Here is a 15,594-nt window from a genome sequence, read left to right as displayed (position 1 = left end):
TTGTTAACCCTTAGAGGGCGGGGGTGTACCGAGAAATCGGTTCTCCCTGTACAGTAATGTTCTGGCGTTCTCCCGAAATTTGATAACTTTCCGTTATCAATTTCTCTTCTCTACCTAAGCCAGTACCTTTAAATTTATAAGCTTATTCGCTTAACCCATCCTTCCTCTTAAGTCTGCCTCAAACCCGAAGTCTCTACGTCATGTGGTGTTTCCGTGGTGATGTGGTGAAGCGCAGTAACTTTTAGGTCGAAGCAAGCCTGTGTTCACAGCGCTGTGTAGGTTGTGGTTGGCAGCCGCCCTCCCCCTCCACGCACTCGACCCCGTTACAAACCCCCTTCATGACCCTCATGTTCTTAACTTGAAAACCCTGAAGGGTGGTGGGATGCATCCTCAGGGGCCTGAGTATCACTTCCACCATCACTGTAGGAGGTCCTCGACTAATGACAGAGTTCTGTTCCTAACGACGTGTCGTAACCCGATTTTCAACGTAAGTCAGAACACACCTAAAAAAGCACCTATGTCACCCACTTTTTTTTTTTTTTTTTTTCCGGCCTATTGGGCCGTTAGGCTTTTCCCTGGTTCTCTCCTCCCCCACTTCCTTCCTTTTTTCTCCCTCTCCATCCCCATATTTTTCTCCTTCCTTCTCATTTCTTCTTTTCCTTTCCCTTCCTTCCCAGTTTTTCTCTTTTAATCTCTTTCCCTCTCACCCACCTTTTTTTTCTTCTCCCTCTTTTCTCACCTTTACCTGGCCCTCCCTCCCTCCTCCCCTCTTCCCCTCCCTCTCTCTCTCTCCTCTCTCTCTCTCTCTCTCTCTCTCTCTCTCTCTCCTTCATTTTCCCATCCCATTTCCTCCACTCATTTCCCTTGTTTCCTCCTTTCTCACACCCTCTTATCTTTAACCTTATCTCTCACTCTATCATTCTCTTCCTTCCTTTCTCCTTCCCTGTTAGAGTATATGAACACACACACACACACACACACACACACAGAGAGAAGGGGAAATGAGAATGGTGTGGCGAGGGAGGGACAGAAGTGAGAGTCAGGTCATGTCCTGACCAAAGCCCTGACCTGACTCTCCTCTCTGCCCCTCCCTCCCCACACCCTTCTCTTCTTATTTTCATCCTCTCTATCTCTCCATGTTTCCTTCACTCCTTTTCCTTGTTCTCCCTTCTTACATCTTTTATTTGTATTTTTTATCACTCTGTCCCTCTCCTCCTCCCTTTCCCCCTTCCCTGTATTTACCTAGTTGTGATATAAAGGAAGTGAGCTACGCTAATGTGGTCCTGTCTCTGAGTATTCTTCCGCCCCGCTCAACAAACTAGTTCCCACGCGAAGTTCGTATTTACGAAGCAACTGTCGAAAGTCGAAGCAAGAATTATTTAATCATTTATGGGGACCGTGTCGTAACCACAAAACATCGTAGGTCGAGACCGTCATAACCTGAGGACCTCCTGTAATGAGATGGATCTACAGGATGGCCACCAAACTGAGGTTGCACAATAGCGGGGCTCGGCCTTCCTGATAAGATGAGGGGTTGGAGTTCAATGTTGTTGATGTCACTGTCTTCACCACTAACACCACTTTTGAAGTTTGAAAAAGTCAGTTTCAGTTCTCTCCCAATTGCGCTCACACGGAGAGCTCTTTTGGGAGCAAGAGAAGGCTTGTAAAAAGTGGAGGTCACTGGCTGTGGACACTTGGGTGTGGAATCAGACGCGAAAAATACGAAAAACTTTCCTGACATTGTTACAGTCACAGAAACACTGAGAATCGCACGGAAAAGTTGTGTGGCAGCCTAGGAGTCACGCTGGCACATAAAACCCGATGCAAACTTCAAAATTACGGTGGAAAAAGGCAGACAAAAAAAAAAAATGCACATTCAGCGTATACCGCGCAGGAGTAACTTTCTGGCATTTTTTAAATGAAAAAGGTGCGCGTTATGCTTCTCAAAATATGGTACATAATTATTAGTTATTTCAACTATAAACCTCCGAAATATGATCAAATATGAAGGGTACCACCAGCTCACTCATTCCTGCAGAAAATGGGCGCCCACACCACTGTCTTTCTTGTTTAATTATAAGCCATCTTGTGATTGGTTGGCTGCATCAGCTGGTGGAAGTGATGCGCCACTAGTAGGGCTTGATTCATGACATGTGGATTCAGGCCAAAACAAACATCCGGCTCGGTGATGACTGGGAGAATTGAACTTGGCCACAAATCTGGCATTATGGAGTCTGCAGTATGGCCATTTTTTTTTGGCCTCATGGAGCATAAGGGTTAAATTTCTAGTTATTCATGGTAACCTTGAACTACCATTATTAAAACATTAAATACAGGCCTACTAGTGCTCATACATACAGATTCTCTGGTTTTACGATGATGATGAAAGACAGAATTGTAAACCTTTCCCATTACAAGCATCCTTACACAATGTCCTCTAGTTTTTAAGGATGGCAGCCCCAACTTTTCCAGTATTTTCCTATATGTCATCTGTTAGGTTAGAAACCATCTTGGTTGCTGCTTTTTGTATTATCTCAATTTTCTTTTTATGGGGGCCTTTCTACTGTAGCATCTTCTAACAAGGGACATATCAATGCCACTATCAATTTTTTCATCACCTTTTCGTCCATGTAGTGAAATGCCACTCTTATGTTTGTCAATAGCTGGTAGTTCTGTCTGACAATCTTGAATGTGTTTTTCAGGTAACAGATTATCCTAGACCTAGATCCTCTAAGGTCCTCCTCCTTCACATCTGTGATATTTTCATTTCCCATTTAATATCTTCGTACTGCCCGTCCAACCCCACCTTGAATGGGAAAATATGGACATTAAACGACAACGATGATGATGATGATGTTAAGGGGAGGCACAACAACTGGATGAAAAATATTCATAAAAAAAAAGTTTTCAATATTTTTGTTTGAAACTTTTGCAATGTGCAATGGCACCATTTTCTGATATTATGGTAGTAGGTAGAACATTTTAGTTCATGACGTCACAGCTTAAAAAATTCACGTAAATTTTAATTTTCACTCTAGAGTTACCAAATTTTGCATGGTATTAGTAGAATAACATATTAACCTACCCAAGACAGTTTTTTGCTAAATTCGTTTTAGTTCGTGAGAAACCGCTTTCGCAATTTCATGAAATAATGACGTCACTATTTTTTTTAGCTATATAACGTATCCAGAACAAGACTTTTTCGAATTTCTTAAAACCCTGTCTTGGAAATGTAGACATACCCATTATGTACAAGTATGGTGAGTTTCATTTAGATCCATCAAGTTTTTTGTGCACAGCTACTCATTGAAGTTAAAATTTGACGTTTTGAGATAAATGAGTTTAAAGTTTTGAGTATGACATATTATGTGGTAATTATCGAGGGATTCGATTTCTTTTAAACCGTGTTGCCACCCGGTGTTCGTTATTTACTGACTACGGCTTCATTCTTGAAGCTTTTTTCTATCTAGATATGCGAAATACTAAAAAATGATTTTTTGACCTAATTTTATCATCTCAGCTGTTGTGCCTCCCCAGCATATTTTCTTTAAATATTATGATACATATCTGGCTCCACTCAAATCCTCTGAAGATTTTTGTGTATGTTTGTGTGTTTATGGCTTTTGAATTATGTCTGAATATGCTTATAAGCCACTTGTAGCTGTTAGCCTATATTCACAATGACCAAACATATGCACTTAGTTTTTTTTCTTGCTACCTGGCATACAATCCTTTGAGTATTTCAGATAATGACTATGTACTTGCCAAAAGCATTGTCGGTGCTCTCTCTCTCTCTCTCTCTCTCTCTCTCTCTCTCTCTCTCTCTCTCTCTCTCGTTTGCCTCATTAACCATTGATACAATATAAAAATATTATTTAAGTCTTCTGATAGACACACTAAACAGCTTTTGTAGAGAGTGCTGATGACTTCATTACACACTTGTTATTCCCAACAGGGCAGAGGAGGCAGGTGAAGTGGCTTCCAAAATGATTGGTGACATGCTGGTGACGAAGCAGACTGGAGAGAAGGGTGTTCCCTGTAACAAAGTTATGGTGTGTGAGCGAAAGTTTCCCCGTCGGGAATTTTACCTGGCCATCATGATGGAGCGATCTTATGGTGTAAGTCTATTTCTTGTATTCTTTGCATGTATTTATGTACTAATTGAATTGAATTCTTAATTTTCCATCTCTAAAAATGTGAGGTGCTCATTGGGCTGGTACTTTGAGCAGTTGTACATGGTGGTCCCTCCGAGTTGGCAGGTGTAGGTGGTGGATGCTGATCCACCCATCGATGTAAGCCCACCCTCTCTTGATGAGGCCAGAGAGGCTGTGGCAAAGTTGAGGAATGGAAAGGCACCTGGTATCTGTAGCATCAGTGTGAAGCTGCTCTAAGCTAGAGGTGAGGTTATGATCCGCTGGTTGCATGCAGTCTTGACTACTGTTTTGCACTCTTTTACCATTCCCCCTGACTGGAAGAGGGGGCTTGGTCGTCCCTATTTTGAAAGGGAAAGGGGACTGTCAGGACTGTAACAACTAAAATGATATTACACTGCTTAGTGTACCAGGCAAGGTGCTTGCCCAAATGCCCATCTATTGCTGATGCAGATTCAGAGCCACCCGCTGAAGCTGCAGAGACCTGAACAGTCTGGGTTCACACCTGATAAGTCAACAGTTGACTATATCCTAGCGCTTTGCGTACTGGTGGAGCGCCAATATGAGTTTCAACAGGGGATGTCTGCAGCCTATGTTTATCTCCAGAAGGTGTTTGACTCAGTGCATCATGAGGCACTCTGAGATTTCCTGCAACTCCGTGGGATTCCTGCAAGGGCTATTGGTTTGCTGACTGGCCTGTGTTCTGGGACTAAGGCTGCGTTTACACCAAGCGAGTCGCGTCGAGTCGAGTCACGTCAAGTCATTTGACGCGATTCATATTGACGCAACTCCGTTTACACCGACTGCGTCAACCTGAGTCAAGTCAGTAGGCCCAATTGATTTCATGGAGAATGGATGCATGTTTTCTTTTTTTTTATTTATTAATTTATCTTATTTATATTGTTTCCCATTGGTCTTTTATTTTCTATTGGCGTTTTTCAAATCCCTTTCTTTTTCTTTTCTTTTTAGTTCTTTTCTTGCTGTTTTTTTTCCATCATACTTAAGTTGATGTGTGTGTCTGGGTGATCCCAGAAGGGATCAGCGAGTTATGATTTACTTCATGTTTTTGGTGACGGGTTTAATTTCTTGGCATATGCTTGAGTATGATTGAACGTAACGGATGCTCTATGAATGGTGTACATTGTTATTTACAAATATTAAAAATATACATATTAAGTATATGAATATACCCACTCCCCCTTGTCCCTTGTCCTACTAACATAGCTTTGTGATGGGCCCCAATCTTAATACTGTGTGCATTGTATGTACATATGTATGAATGGTTGAGTGAATGGTGTGCATGCTTCAGGATGATACGTAAAACTGAAAACTTCTTTCCATAAAGCAGCGATGACATCACGATCCCGGTGATTAGGGTCACTGGAATCATATATAGCAGGGGGCTCTTGAACTAAGTTGATTAGGAGTTCCACCAGTATGCTTGAACACACCACGGCAGACTCGCTGTGACTGACGTCAAAAATAGGTCCAGCCCCATATGTGACTCGACGCGACGCGACGCGACACGACGTGATGTGACTCGACGCATCCGGTGTAAACGGTTTCTTTCAAAAACCCATATAAATCAGTGTTATAACTGGGGTGGCGATTCACGATACGTCATGAATCGTCATGACGCGACGCGACGCGACGCGACTCGACGCGACGCGACGCGACTCGCTTGGTGTAAATGCAGCCTAAGAGTGCTGTGAAGTGTGTGGAGGACTTGTCCAGCTTCTTTCCCATGAATGTGGGAGTGAGGCAGGGCTGTGTCCTTGCCCCATCGCTTTTCAACACTTGTATGGACTGGGTACTAGGCAGAGTTGTAGACCAGTCATTGTAGAGTGCCCATTGGCAATACCAGGATCACTGACCTTGTTTTTGCCGATGATGCAGTAATCCTTCCGGAGTCACTGGAGGTTCTGGTGGTGGCACTCAAGGCACTGCACTAGGAGGCAGGGACTTAAGGTCTCCTGAGGTACAGGTGTTTGGAAGCTTGCTAGATGAAACAGTCCAGTCTGTTCAAGCTTGTGGCAAGGATATTGAGATCTTGGAAAATTTTACATACTGTATTTTGCAGCATATAACGCGCTCCAGCGTATATCACGCACCCTAAACTTTAAGACAACAATTTAAGAAAAAAATATTCAGTCCTTAAAATGCTCAGAAATATGTACGGTTAAGCATTCTGATGATGTACAGTGTCCCGAAAGTTCTGTTAACCCCTTAAGGGCGGGGATGTACCGTGAAATCGGTTCTCCCCGTACAGCAATATTCTGACGTTCTCCTGAAAATGGGTCACTTTCCATTATCAATTTCACGGCTCTGCCTAAGCCAGTAGCTTTAAATTTATGAGTATTTGCTTCATCCATCCTTCCTCCTCAGTCTGCCTCAAACCCAAAGTCTCTACATCATGTTGTGTTTGTATGGTGATGTGCTGAAGTGCAGTAACTTTTAGCTCTCAGCAAGCCTGTGTTCACAGCGCTGTGTAGCTTGTGGTTGGCGCTGTGTAGATTGCGGCCCTCCCCAAACACGCACTCGACCCCACTACAAAGCCCCTTCATTACCCTCATATTCTTAACTTGATAACCATGAAGGGTGGTGGGATGCATCCTCAGGGACCTCATTATCACTTCCACCATCACCATAATGAAATGGATCTACAGGATGGTCACCAAACTGAGGTTGTACAATAACAGGGCTCAGCCTTCCTGATAAGATGAGGGGTTGGAGTTCAATGCTGTTGATGTCACTGTCTTCACCACTAACACCACTTTTGAAGCTTGAAAAACTCTCTTTCAGCTCTCTCCCAATTGTGCTCACACTGACAGCTCTTTTGGGAGCAAGAGGAGGGTTATGATGAGTCGAGGTCACTGGCTGTGGACACTGGGCGGCAGAATCAGAGGAGGTAAATACAAAAAATTGCCATTGTTAGTCATGGAAACATTGAGAATGGCACGGTGGAGTTGTGTGGCAGCCAAGGAGTCACAGTGACTCATAAATACCCATGCAAACTTCAAAATTACGGCGGAAATAGGCAGATTGAAAAAAAATCAATAAAAATTTGTACCTTCGGTGTTTACCGCACAGGGGTAAGTTTTTGGCATTTTTAAGTGAAAAAGGTGCACGTTATACACTACAAAATACCATACCTTGTTAGCATAGTACAGAACAATGTTGAGTCTCACCAGGAAGTCTTGATACCCTACGCCCCTGTCCACCAAGCAGTGAATGGGTACCAGGTATTAATTGGGGGTTGTGTCCCGTCTCCTGGGATCTTTTCCCTTCTCCTATAATTCCTTCCCCTTCTGTCTCTCTCCGGCATATGACCACAGATGTTGCGCCGACTAAACAAAACTTTCCAACCAGGAAGTCTTATGGCAGATTGGCTTGGCCCATGGTGTTATGGACTTGCTCAGCATGAGTACGTTGTTGATACCTGTGTAGGACAAAGATCCAGATCTTCAAGTTGCCTGTGCTCCTTGTCTTACTCTATGGCTGTGAGACATGGAAACTAAATAGGGACTTGGAGAGGCAGATTGATTCCTTTAGAATAAGTGTCTACACAGAATCATGGGATAATGCTGGAATGACTGTGTCAAACCAGCAACTACTCCGTGAGACTGATTTGACACAGATTGCCCGCATAGTCCATCAGTGTCAACTCAGGCTAGGTGGGATGTGGCAAGCTACCCAAAAGATGACCCTGCTCTTCGGGTTGTCTCTGTAGGAGACACCCCTGAGTGGAGGAGGCCAAGGGGACGACCACAGAATTTGTAGCTTGACCAAGTCGATAGATCCTGCCAGGAGGTGCTCAGGATGAGAAGGGGGCCTGCATGGAAGTGCTCCTAGACTTGGTGTCATAGAGTGGGCAAGGTAATGCGCCCCCTGGCGTATCCCCCCATTGATTGATTGATCTTATATCCTGCACTATAGATTTGTTATCAATGGTGTTTGTTCAATCTTGTTTGCTTTTCCTCCTTCCTACTTTCCCTTACCATCCTATTTTGAAGAAAATTAGTTTTTATAAGTATCAGCAAACTTCAGCTTTCCATGAAGAGGCTGTAATAGGTCAGCTGACTATTATGATCTATCTTGTGCTTGAAGATAGAGTGGAATTACTATACACTAACTTGGAAAATATTGTAACAAATATATTTTTATTTGGTATATTTGTATTTATTAATACAACAGTCCAAAATTTATCCACATTGTTTGAACTTGTGATCAAAATTATCTCATTTATAGGGACCTGTCATCATTGCATCAGCACAAGGAGGCATCAACATTGAGGAAGTGGCTGAAGAGAGCCCAGAAGCAATCATCAAAGTCCCCATCGATATTTCTGAAGGTAATTATGTTGAATGTGCAAATGGCTGAAAGGAAAGTGAATCTTCCATTCTTCACAAACTTGTTATTCTGTATTATCATCATATATTCAAACAGTGAACCCTACACTATGGACCGGAAACTTGCCCCAGCCGTGTCATTAAGCCGTGAATTTTGGAAAAATCAACCGCTTTGGTGCGAATTGCCATAACTCCCTTATTTCTGGGGCTACAGAAATGTTTTTGGTACCAATCGACGAAAAATGAAAGGGCTATATTTTGTAATACGTGACCAGGCTCAAAAACCGACTCAAAATGGTAAAAAATCGAAGAAATATATTTATTTAAAAAACGACTGAAAAAAACTATTTTTGAGTTCCCAACCTTGAAACCCACTCATTTTTTGAGAATTTCAAAAAACTTATTTAACAAATAATTTAACCCTAACAATGCGCTTTCCAATATGATGCATAACATTTCCCTACTCCCAGTAGTTTAGTCACTAGAGCTGGAAACGTAAACCCTTTTGAGAGCGATTTTGACGAATTCCAGACACTTCGACGTTTTTGTCTAGTGTGGCATTGCTATTGCCTCTAGAAGGCTCTAATTTGGCATGTAGCCCCTCTTGGCAATGTAGTTTGATCATCTCAAAGGATTTTTTGATAGCTCGATTCCACGTTTGTCATCGCACCGTCACAAAATAGCCTATTTTTCGGCCCTTTTGCCGCGATTTGGACACGTCCTGCTTTTTTGCTTATAACTTTTTTATTTATTTAGTGCTTTCCAATTTTTTTCTGATTATTAATCTGTATTAATAGAGCTTTCATTTGCCACCAAGCAGCTTCAGTAGTTTTTGTTTGAGCTCGACCAGAAGTCACAACGAAAATTCGCCGAATCTGACTCATTTCACACGCCGCGACGAAAAGCCTTCCTGACGCCACAAAAATTAATATATCTGCATAAACATTCATATATGAACACTTCAGTATGTTGACTATCTTGTATTAAAATCATTTTAAGATATCTATATAAAAAGTTACTATTTTTATGTAATCATTTCACTATATAAATCAACCTTTATTAATTGCCTTATTATACATGTTATTTTTTATTTTATTTAGTATTCAACCCTATTTCTTCCCATTTATGAATAATACATTTAATTTGCTTGCTTTTGATATCAAATTATATATATATATATATATATATATATATATATATATATATATATATATATATATATATATATATATATATATATATATATATATATATATATATATATATTTGGTATCAAGAGAAAGCAAATTAAATGTATTATTCATGTATTATTTTTTTATATTAAACTAGGTAAATTAAAACTAAATTATCTGCCCCACAGGAGTTACAGATGAGAAAGCAGAGATTCTGGCAAAGCAGCTTGGCTTGGAATCTCGCCTAGAAGAAACAGTATCAGTGGTAAAGGCATTGTATGCAGCCTTCATCAGCAATGATGCATCAATGATCGAGATCAATCCCTATGCTGAAGACACTTATGGAAAAAGTAAGTGGCTTTGTTCAATATTTTTTGTTTTAGAATTCAGTAACAAATTTCCATTTTGACCCTCCCATAAACTTGCACCCTTTTTTCATGGTATTATGATTAAAGTCTTGCCAACTTTGGTCTCTATTGCTGAAAATTCATTCATTGTCATATGAACCTTCATCACTTTACAAAACGCGGTGGTCTGACCAGTGTATAGTATATGGGTTCTCACATGGGTTTCCACTGGATTGGGTGTCCACCTTAACCCCTTCACTATGGCCGGGCCAAAACAGCACCCTGCGCTGTATCTGAGATCGCCGTGCGCGCCAAATTTCAAATGTCGCTATTGAATATAACAAGTTTTCAGCCATAAACTCAACATAATCATGTATTATATATGAAAACATGCAGAATTAAATGGTGCACATAAAGAAACATAAACTAATTGATAATTTTGATATGTAACCATAGAGACAAAATAACTCATGTATTGGCTAAAGCAAGCCAGGACGCAGTATGCGCGTCCTCGGATATGGTACGGGGCAATCAAGGATGCAGTATACGCTTCCTCGTGTTGAACAGGTTAAATGGGAGGGCAGCCCCAAATTATAAGTATGCCAGTCAAGTACATTTAGCTACTATCTGCATGTAATAACTTACCATATTTTTTTATACTTAGATATATAAAAAATGAAGTTACAGACTAACAGATATGCTTCATAGTATAATAGTATATTCACTGAAAGTTCCTTCATGGTGAAGTGGTTAGCATGCCTAGCTATAAATCCGTGGCCTGGGTTCAGGTCCCAGGTTGGGCAGTTGAGTGCAGCCCACCCAGCTATTCATCCTCCCTTTCGGTCTGGCTGATAAATGGGTACCTTGGAAAACCTAAACCTTGGGAAAGTTAACTATGGTAACTGGGACGTAACACTTGTCCTGTGTCCCAGGATAATGGGTTCTCACCCACCAGAGGCTCAAGGGTGATGGGACAGAGGTAAGCACCCTGAACATGCACAACTAAAGTGTATGAGCCTCAACTTTGTATTTACTGAAAGTGGGGAAAGTGCCATGGGAGTGGAAGAGGGCCAATATGTTGCCAGTCCACATTGGAAGGAATAAGAAAGAACCCCTAAACCATAAACCTGTGTCTCTGGCAAGTCAGGTTGCTAAATTGCAAGAGAATATTGAAAGAGATGGATATAATATTAGGAAAAGACGAGTATTTTAATTGAAAGCCAAGTTCGATTCAATGGTGTCAGGCAGTGTTCACTAATTTTGTTAACTTCTACTCAAAGGCTATTGATGTATCACAGGAGAGACATTTTGGTGGATTGTGTGCACCTTCACAGTTATTATTTTTCCGCAGTGTATGCCCTGGATGCTAAGATGCGGTTTGATGACAATGCTGAGTTCCGTCAGAAAGAAATATTTGATGAACGTGATTGGTCACAAGAAGATGCAAAAGAAGTAGAAGCCTCCAGGTATAACCTGAACTACATTGCTCTGGATGGTAAGTATTTTCCATGTATGAATGAACAAGTTTATATAATTGTAAAGTTGTTCAGGTGTTCTGTTTTATTTATTTCAGAGCTGGACTTTGAAACGGTAACATTTTGGGAAGCACACAGGAACGCACCTCACTGTTTACAATGCAATGAAATGGTAAAATTTACTTAGATTAAAAAATATCTGCTTTACTAATAGCAAATTTTGGAGAACATAAATCACTCCTAAATTGGGGACTTGGTGTACATGTTTCATACTCGTATTATACCCCCCCACAGTGCCCCACTGTCAACCTGCCAGCCTTAGATGCCCGCAGTCCATTGCTAAGTGTGCTCTGCGGCTATATAGACAATGTGCAGACAACATACACAACAATAATTATATGTTTACATTTATTGGGTTCGTCTTTATTATTATACATATTTTTGAATTTCAGCTGTAAACAACGAACTTTCAGCATCAACAGACTAAGTTCCCCCCAATTAGTCTGTTGTACTGAGGGTTTACTGTATTTCAAATCAATTTTATGATCTACAATGATTCCACAATAAACAAAATATTAGGATTGGTACTGGACAAGTATTACTCTTGTCTCAGTGTGATTACAGAAACAGAGGGCAAAGAAGCATGCACTCTGCTGGCCACTCCACTGGAGTAAACAAATGTGGCACTGACCATCACGGCCAATTACAGCACCAGCATTTGTTGGGAAAACTTAAGGAAGTAATCATAATAATAAAGAGCATAAAGAGACACCATAGTTGCTGCTTGGGCTTTCCAGCTATCCCAGTTTCTGATGTTTAAGGTTTATTTATTCATTTATTGCTGGAATTTGCTGTGATAGGGCACCTGTCATTTTTTTCTATTTTTTATGCAGTCCCAGTCTTACAGTGTAGCTTGCATCAATGAAGACTCACAGTTACGGAGCATTAAATCATAGGGTTAGTTTTCTCTCTCCACTAATGATGACAAACAAAAGGCCGAATCTGAGTGCCCAATGGAGTTCCCTTCTGGTTGAGCTCTTGGCCACAAAGATTATAGTAATGGTTGAAGCACTTCTGAATATGGATGTTGGTAATAATCATTAATAAAATATGTTTATCCAGTGTGTACTTCTTCATTGCTAGAACTATTTCACAGGTAACATTGGGTGCCTTGTAAATGGTGCTGGCTTGGCTATGGCCACCATGGACATTATCAAACTACATGGGGGCTCACCAGCCAACTTCCTTGATGTAGGTGGAGGAGCTACAGCAGAGCAGGTCAAGGAGGCTTTCAAGATCATTACAGCAGATCCCAAGGTGAGTCCTCAACAATAAAGTTTTGTGTGTGGTGATGGAGGTGAAGCAAATGCATCATGCACATTAGTAAAAGTCTCCCTCAATTTACAGTTGGGTTATGTTCCGGAAGACCTGATTAGATATCATCTTATCATAAATCAAGTCTTATATATAATGGGTTCAATGGAGATGTGTTTTCAGGCCTGCCTAAACTCACAAAAACACTCATAGCAACCATTATACATAATAATAATTATCAGTACAGTCAAACTTAAACATACTCAGGTTGAAGGAGACACACCCATGAATGTTGAAGATCCATGGATCTCTGCTGGCCCCTTTTAAAACACTTATTTTTACACACACACACACACACACACACACACACACAGCCTGGTAGCTCAGTGGATAGAGCGTCTGCCTCACAACCAGAAGGACCGGGGTTCGATTCCCCAGCCGGGTGAAGATAAGTTGAGTTTATCTTTCACGTGTAGCCCCTGTTCACTTATAAGTGAGTAGGTACGCGACGTCAGGCAAGGAGTTGTGACCTCGTTGTCGCGGTGTTTTGTGTGTGAGTGTTCTCAGTCGTACCCAAAGATCGGTACTATGAGCTCTTTGCTCTTCCGTAGGGGAACGGCTGGCTGTCTCGAGAGAGACCACAGTAGACCAAGAGGTGAAAAAAATTTACACACACACACACACACACACAGTTACATGAGCCTGTTTGCAGATGATTTGAAATTGCTGAGACATATAAGAAACAGTAAAGACTGAAATTCTGCAAGAGGAACTAAATAAGATCCAGGACTGGAGTATGAAATGGGAGATGGAGTTTAATGTGAAGAAATGTCATGTAATGGAAATGGGAAAGAGTAAAGGGAGACCAAAATGGACATATTGAAAAATATTTTTAAAAAGTTCAAGAAGAGAAAGATCTGGGAGTGACAATACAAGATAATCAACAGTCTGTGAATCATATTAATGGGATATTCGGTGATACATATAGAATGGTAAGAAATATAGGATTAGCATTTCACTACATGGATAAGGATATGATGAAAAAGATAATAACCACTATGATTAGACCAAAATTGGAATATGAGGAAACTGTGGTCTCCCCATAAGAAGAAACACGTAAAAAACTAGAAAGAATACAAAGGATGGCAACGAAAATGGTTCCAGAACTGGAGGGATTGTCATATGAAAAAAGGTTAAAGGAAATGGACCTGCCAACATTGGAACAAAGAAGAGAAAGGGGAGACCTAATACAAATTTATAAATTATGGACTAAAATGGAAGTATTAGACAATGAGGAGTTACGACTTAGAGAAGGAAGAAACACCAGCAACACACGAGGACACAGTAAGAAATTGAGTAAAGGGAGATGCTTGAGAGACATAATGAAATATAGCTTCCCGCAAAGAAACATAGAGGTTTGGAACAGACTAAGTGAGGATGTAGTATTGGTGAAGAGTGTGCAAAGCTTTAAGGAAAAGCTGGACAAATACAGATATGCAGACGAGACCACACGAGCGTAAGCCCAGGCCCTGTAAAACCACAACTACGTAAATATATACACACACACACACACACACACACACATACACACATACACACTTTCCGAGCTTCAGCTCAGGCCCTTTATACTACAAATAGGTAAATACACACACACAAAAGACTCTTATGGAAATTGGAAGACATGGGAGGTTTGAAAGGGAAAGTAAAAAGCAAGCAAGAAGAGCAAGACCAATAGAACACAGTGCAGGAGTGAATGAGGATTGTAAGGTGTTTAATAGTTAAGTAGTCAGGGCAACTGAGGAAGTAGTCAGATATAGGTCGTGTGGAAAAGGAAAGAATGGGAGTGCGTGGTGGACGGATAAAATAAAAGAGGCAGTTGAGGAGGAAAGAAGAAACTACAAGAAAATGTTACAGAGAAATGTGATGGAGGAGGCGAGTGAGAGGTGGGAAAGGAAGTACAGGGAGAATATGATTTTGGTAAAGAGGCTGATTGGGGAAAGTAAAGAGAGTGGATGAGGATTTTGGTAGAAAAATAGCAAAATATCAGAACAAAAAACTTTTCTGGAAAAAAGTTGAAAGAGATATGGGGGGAGGAAAGAGTGACATTTGTAGCATGAAGAGGAAAGATGGGGTGCTTGTGAGAGGGAATCAAGAGATAAGGGAGGTGTGAAGCAGCACTTTGAAACTGTAATGAATGAGTGTGTGTGAAGGAGAGCAGAAGTGACTAATGTAGGAATAAAGATCAGTGTAGGGCAGCCAGATCCACAAGGGGGGGAGGTGGAGAGAGGTGAGATAGAGGAGGCAGTGAAGAAGTTAAAAATAGGAAAGGCCCCTGGACCTGATGGCATAACAGCAGAAATGTTGAAGTGTGGAGAAGGTGTAGTTGTGGAATGGATGTCATGGATATGTAACCTAGCATGGGAACAGGGTGAGGTTCCAGAGGACTGGAGAAAGGCTATTGTTGTGCTGCTGTAAAAAGGGAAAGGGAACAGAGGTGATGTTAGTAGTTACAGGGGAATAAGTCTCCTTAGTGTGGCAGCAAGAGTGTATGGAAGGTTTTTAAATGAGAGCATGAAGAAAATCACAGAAAATTCTAGGCGATAAACAAGTTTTTTTTTAGAAAAGGGATGAGTTGTGTAGACCAAATATTTGCACTGAAAATGTTAGTTGAAAAATACCTAGAAAAGGATAGGAAGCTGTTTGCTGCTTTCATGGACCTAGAGGAGGCATATGACAGGATTGACAGGAAGGCTTTATAGGATGTTCTAAGGATGTATGGTGTGGGA

The 15,594-nt window shown here is 41.0% G+C and overlaps 1 protein-coding gene across 1 annotated transcript in view; it reads left to right on the top strand.

The window, feature by feature from the left end:
* LOC127003717 (succinate--CoA ligase [ADP-forming] subunit beta, mitochondrial-like) overlaps window positions 1-15,594 on the top strand; it is a 35,785-nt gene that overhangs the window by 13,022 nt on the left and 7,169 nt on the right. The window contains exons 3-7 of the mRNA XM_050870661.1: window positions 3,956-4,118; window positions 8,400-8,502; window positions 9,861-10,022; window positions 11,371-11,514; window positions 12,651-12,811. Coding sequence (XP_050726618.1) covers window positions 3,956-4,118; window positions 8,400-8,502; window positions 9,861-10,022; window positions 11,371-11,514; window positions 12,651-12,811 — 733 coding nt within the window. The remainder of the gene's footprint in view (window positions 1-3,955; window positions 4,119-8,399; window positions 8,503-9,860; window positions 10,023-11,370; window positions 11,515-12,650; window positions 12,812-15,594) is intronic.

Source organism: Eriocheir sinensis, chromosome 26 (genome assembly GCF_024679095.1).
Source record: "Eriocheir sinensis breed Jianghai 21 chromosome 26, ASM2467909v1, whole genome shotgun sequence".
Classification (NCBI taxonomy): domain Eukaryota; kingdom Metazoa; phylum Arthropoda; class Malacostraca; order Decapoda; family Varunidae; genus Eriocheir; species Eriocheir sinensis.
This window is presented reverse-complemented; position numbering and strand designations above follow the sequence as displayed.